This window comes from Haliaeetus leucocephalus, unplaced genomic scaffold, assembly GCF_000737465.1.
Source record: "Haliaeetus leucocephalus isolate CR32 unplaced genomic scaffold, Haliaeetus_leucocephalus-4.0 Scaffold284, whole genome shotgun sequence".
In the NCBI taxonomy this organism is placed as follows: Eukaryota; Metazoa; Chordata; class Aves; order Accipitriformes; family Accipitridae; genus Haliaeetus; species Haliaeetus leucocephalus.
Genome location: NW_010972720.1, coordinates 83,478 through 89,477, shown reverse-complemented (window position 1 = coordinate 89,477; position 6,000 = coordinate 83,478). Strand labels below are relative to the sequence as shown.

The 6,000-nt window shown below is 39.0% G+C and overlaps 1 protein-coding gene across 8 annotated transcripts in view; it reads left to right on the top strand.

The window, feature by feature from the left end:
* Positions 1-1,765: 1,765 nt before the first annotated feature.
* The window catches only part of LOC104833341 (probable ATP-dependent RNA helicase DDX60), a 45,236-nt gene continuing 41,001 nt past the window's right edge, over positions 1,766-6,000 (top strand). For 4 of the 8 annotated variants that reach the window (XR_774508.1, XR_774507.1, XM_010569934.1 and 1 more), the window contains exons 1-5: positions 1,767-2,193; positions 2,328-2,397; positions 3,820-3,997; positions 4,140-4,481; positions 4,990-5,097. Coding sequence is in view for 6 of the 8 variants with exons in the window: in XM_010569934.1 (XP_010568236.1) it covers positions 1,809-2,193; positions 2,328-2,397; positions 3,820-3,997; positions 4,140-4,481; positions 4,990-5,097 (1,083 nt within the window). In the remaining 2 variants the exon portion in view is untranslated. Of the gene's footprint in view, positions 2,194-2,327; positions 2,398-3,819; positions 3,998-4,139; positions 4,482-4,989; positions 5,098-6,000 lie in introns of all 8 variants that reach the window. The other 4 variants (XM_010569932.1, XM_010569931.1, XM_010569937.1 and 1 more) reach the window with 2 other exon arrangements.

The window sequence follows — 6,000 nt, the reverse complement described above, 5'->3', positions numbered from 1 at the left end:
GGGCTTTGTTAGAAGTTGTGGTTAGGGTTGCCTTTAGGGTGGGGTTTGGGTCTGAGGCTGGGATTGGGGTTAGGGCTAGGATTGGGTTTGGTGCCGGGGGGGGAGGCGTGGTTGGGTTTAGGCATGGTGCTGGAGCTGGGGTTGGGGTTTGCATTACAGTTGCAGTTGGTTTTGGGGCCGGACGAGGTGGCTGGACCGCATTCAGGGGAACCTCTGGGACTTTGCGGGCAGCAAGGGAGCACCCTCCAGGGTGGAGGGGCAACAGGGGTGCTGGCAGGGTGTCAAAGCCACCTGGTTGCCCCTGCCTACGCTGTAGCCCCAGGCACCTCAGATGTCAGTGTGTGCACTGCAGAAAAGCACCGATGTAGCAAAGTATTTAAGCCTTTTTTCTGAAAGGAAATAGAGCAGCCCGTACATGAATATGTACAGATACAGTTTTGCTTTCCTTGAGAATGGCTCACTTTACATTTTGAGATACGGAAAGTCACGCTTGCTTAGGAGATTGCTGAAGTAGCGATGGCCATTTTCTAGGTAAGCGACAATTTCAGCATGCAAAAAGAGATACTTCATCCCAGAATGGTGTTCTCAAGCCTTTGATATAGCTTTTTCAATTTAGATAAGAAACTGGAGAAAAGTCTCAGGTTTATTGCTGCCTTGACAAAAACTACATATGTAGGTACACAAAAGGTGACTTTATGTAGCTGTATGTGTATAAATAGCTTGCATTTTGTAAAAATAGGTATTAAAGTTCAACTATAAAGTTAGGTTAAGCTCCCCACTGTAATATAGCACACTATGCGTACAGTGTTTTACAAGTTGATAATAAAAATGTATTTTCGTTTCTTTTTTCTGCAACTTCATTTGCTAGAAGTTTAAACTAACACAAGGTGAAAATCAAAAAGAAAATTGCAGTTCAGTTTTGAGTTTGTGAAATCTGAAAAATGGAATTGCGCTATTTTGCTAGGGTTTTTTTAAGGAAGGTTATAAGACTAAAAATGACGTCTAAAGATTAAATAGTTCTTTTATGGTCTCTGGAAAATTAAGGATAACCATATCTAAGGCATGTGAATATTACAATGGCAAATACTGCAACAATAAATACGGTGCGAGGCTGTTACCTGAATGGAAACTAGAAAAAATTGAAGTTCAGAAGAACTGAGCTGATGTTGTAGGAACTGTGCAGGGTTATCCCAAGCTGCTTGCTTGTTCTTTAGCTCAAAGGAACTGAACATTGTGACCTCGTAAAGTGGGGATTTACCCTAACCATTACAATTGTATGCACACTCAAGATTTGAGAATTCTACCCTTGAAAAAAAGAAGAAAAAAGCTAAAACTGAATTAAAAAATGGGATTGATACCAAACCATTATTACCCCCATCATGCAATGAAGATGTTGTGGTGTGCCTACTTGTGACTGGACTAGCACGAACGGTGTGGGTACAAGTCCCTTGAACCAGGAAATGCACATCATTTCTTGGAGCATGCCATGTAGATATGACTAATACAGCAAATCATGACTAACCCCCCAAGGGTCCCTTTGTGCAAAACGCAAAACAGATATGTAATGCTCCTCTTTAGTAAACTTTAAGAAAGACAAAAGCTGATGTTTTCATTACAGTTCATAACAACATTTATTGATTTTAAAATGCAAATATGTCTCACAGGGATGTTCAGAAAATGCTTTCTGATTTTTCTTAAAGTTTTATTCCAGTGTGATTATGAAGTAGATAATTTAATGGTTGAAGCCTCAGAGCATACCCTATTTCCTGAAAATTATTTCTTGATTACTTAGAGTTTTCTTTTTTTGGATGCCAGAATCAAGATCTGTGATGGATTCTGCAGAAGATCATTTCAAGAAAGTCGTTCATAATGATGCAGATGAGAATGCTAGTAATGATGATAAGGATAGTGAGTGTAGTGACAGTGAGAAAACAGGCTTCATTCCAAAAAAGGAAGATAAAGAGAGCGGGAGTACAACTGACAGTGATGAGGAGAATGAAACCAGTGACAAAGCAGAAGCAGCTGTTGCACAGATGCTTAAAGAAGAGGAAGACAGAGAAAAAGAAGCCGAAGACCCAGATTACAGTAATGCTTATAGTATCTCAACCACTGAAGAAGTGACACAGCAGGCATCACAAACTGAAGGAGAGGATTTCATAGTTCTTCAGCATGAACATGATTCCCAAAGCCCTGGTGAGGAGCTGTTACTAGTTTATGCTCATATCTGTGGCTTTTATTGCAGTGTCTTACCTTTTGGCCCTTTTGTAATTAATTGATGAGTTATGGTTTTATGGTTCTATCAATAACCATGTATGTGGATATTTTAGGAATAAGAAAACATCTTGAATTCCTGAAGAAGTTGAGGCTACACGTTTGGGCATCCCTATCAAGAGCTCAGTAAGTACAGTGGTGTTCTTTTTCAAATTGTCGTGCTTTTTTGGAGCAAGTTTCCTCACATGTTTTAAGGCTACTACTTTTACAGCATTTAACACAGTTTTCCTACAAAATTTTCCTTTTCATATATACTTTCTGTGGTTTTGCACGTCAGTTCTAATGCATGATCTTCTGCATCTCCTGATTCTAATTCCTTTCCCTGCTTGATGTGGAAAAGCATTAGCAATAGTGCCATTCACATTGACAGTGAAGTGTCTCCTCTTCATTCTGGAGCTTACATGCTGAAAAGATTAGTATTAATTAAAGGCAGACAATTTAAATGTGTAAGACAGAAGTTTACATAGTTTTTGTTCATGGAAGGCTACTCATTGCATCAGATAACAAACTGGGCCTGTAAACCAGAATCTGTTGATGTCAGCCAGAAGGGAAAGCTGGTTATTCCCAGGTGTGGATCTAAGATGATGTGTATCAGGCACTTTGACAGCCTTGAAGAAAACAAGCATGTTCTTACCATTAGAGTATGGATGTTCTCATAATATAAATTAGTATTGTAGTATGTAATAGTGTAGTATGTAATAGATAAACATAAAAGCAGAGAACCTTGACTAGAAGGGCTTGCCTCTTCTTCATCTGGACCTGCAAAAGTTCTTCTGACTCCTGGGTCTGTCCTGGGTAAAATATCATGTCCCTGGATTTTCATGGATTCTTAAAGAGTTGGAGAATGCAGTCAATTCCTAGGATGTATTAACTGCTGAGGTGCTGCCTGTTTATACTTGCCATCTTCAGTGCAAACAATTTGTTTCAAGTTTGACCTAAGACTGGTTAATGCAAATTCTATCAACTTTCATAGTTTTCTGAAATAGGAAGGGGGTGAAGAAGTCTTTTAATTCTTTGCTCTCTTGAAGGAATGTATTGTGATTGGATTCCTCTCACTGTTAAGGTATTTTTCTTGCCATAGACATTCCTTAGATGAAGGAGGTAGTTGTCATTGTCATGATAGTTGTTGATAACCCACTTGCTATTTTTAGCTGGAAACTCAGGCAGGAAGGCTCTCAAAATATATTTTGTGGTTATCTCATGTGTGGTATTTCTTATAGAACAGATAACGCTTTCTGCATAAGCAGACATGGACAAGAGGTGCCAGGTAAGTCACAGAAGCCTCAGATGCTACAAAAGTATCCAGAGTTGTAAAGGAGACAACTGGTAATACAGTCAATAACTGTAGGAATTGCAAGCTATTTAGGACTAACCTTAGATCCAAGAAAGATGGTTTGCTATTGATTTAATTTATCCATTTAATGTTTAGTTAATTTAATTAACACAACCATTTATTTTAAAATATATTAGTAAGCAAATTTCTTCTGTCCCATGTCCCCAGCTTTTCTTGGAGTAATGTTATGTACCTGCTATTTCTTTTTCTTTCAGGTATGTCAGTCTGTTAAAAGACTTTGTTGAGTCTGAATTCTTTGTGATAGATGGGGATTCCTTACTGCTAATGTTTTTAGATAAGGAAACACAGTATCTAAACTTCTTCTACCAAATTGAATGCTTCCTGCAGGATTTCACTGAAAAAGGAGCAAAATACGTCATTGCTTTCTTCAAGGTACTGAACAAGTAACATTTGTTCGCTGTTTAAACCTCTGCACTCCTTCAAAACTAACTGCTTAATCCGAATCAGGATTAGGAAACTGTTCATTGTGTCAACAAATGTAACTGAATAATTTCATTGTTTTTATTTCCCACAGGATGCAGAACAGATGTACTTTCCATATCCTCATTTTCTTTTCTTACGTACTGCATTAATAGAACACCTGAGGCATAACACAAGCACCACTGTTCATACAGAATTTTCCAGTTGTTTGTCGTCCAAATGGGAGATTTTCCTGAAGAAAAGCTATCCTTACTTCATCATCCTATCTGACATAGGACTGACCTCTCTCCAAACAGACTATTTATCTATTTTAATTGCTCATTCATTGTCCAAGAAAATCAACGTTGTGCTTGCTTCAGGACAGGAGTATGATATTCTTAGAGTTTATGGATATCATGTTCAGAGTGTGTATAAACACAGATTATTTTTTCAAAAGGTAAGTTACACAACTTTGTTGTTTGTTTGCAATAATGGCGTTAGTTCTACTTAGCAGATTTAATTAAAATATCTCAATATGAGTATTATATTTTACATATTAAAATTATAGAGCACTGATATGTGGCTCATTTTATGATTCTTTACTCTACTGATCTTGAAATCCTTAACAGGAAGACATTGTGATTGGTGGCAAATTCCTGCCCCGTTCTCTCTAGTCTCATTTCACATCCTTGTTCACTTAAGATATGATAGTCTCAGATACAGCCTTTCCCATATCTTCAGTATCATGTATCTTAGTTGACTTGTAATATGCCAGACAAAGACTAGCATTTAGGCGAGGGATGTAATTTTAAAAATTTTATTTACAATAGATGGAGGCTGAAATTTACAATTTCTTGGAGGCTGAGGATTGACATATATCTGAATGGTTTCTGTCTGTGGCTAGTAGTCCTTGATGCATTGTATCTATTGACTTTTGCATGTAACTTTGACTTCTACACTTCTAGTATCAACAAGATCTGCGATGTGCCTGTGAAAACCTAGTCAGGAGCAAAGAACCATTAATATGTCTATATGAACATCTCAAGATGAGCCTGAAAAGCATACAAAAAGAGGTACTTTGACCTCTTTGATCCTTTTTCTTTTTTCTCCTCAGGTTGACTGTCTTCCTCCATTCCTTTACCTGAAATTCTCTCCTAGACAGAACTGGGGGCTCTCATCCTTAAGTGACACCCTGAGTCTGAGAAGGTTTCCTCTGTGCCCCTTCTTCTTCACAGCAGCTTGAAGCCATTTCTTTCTTTAAAGTCCACTAAAGTAGGATGGTTCAGCTGGAAGCTGATTAGTGGGATGCCACTTAAGGGATGTTTCCATCTTGGTGACTGCCTTTGTCTTGCAGAAGATTGGAACCAGCCCGTTCAGCAGAAAGCACCATCTGTGGCATAAATCCACCCTTAGCCACATGGAGGGCTGTGGCTACTACCCTCTGGGTGCACTGTGGCCATTGTCTCCCTCCCCCCCCTCCCCGTGGCAGCAGCTGTCTCCTGAGGGTAGGGTGTGGGAGGGTACATTCAGCAGCAGCAGGCAAGAGTCAGTGCTGCTGCCAGCAGCAACCTTCTCTGTAGGGACATCTCAAAATCTGAACCTTGCTATTGCAGCTGCTAAGGCTTGCACACTCTGTTAACTGAAGTGTTCACAATCTGGGAATTTTTTTTAAGAGCTTGATTGCAGTTGCAAGGTCTGTGCTTGCATGATTAAAGCAGTAGTTTTACAATATTTCAACTTTAAAAAAATCGGTATTTTTATGGTACTGTAATCACCTTTAGTGCCTAATATACTCCTGACATTTCCCGAGCATTAAGTTACACAGCAGTGTTGTGACTACTTCTGCTCCTGCAGAGAACAACAGCAAGGCTTCCTTTGACTTCAGTGGGAATGATACTGGTCCAGTGAGCTGAGTTTTTTCAGTCCAGAAAAAAATGGTGTTAATCAGAAAGCATTTTAAAGCCTGGCTACTGCTA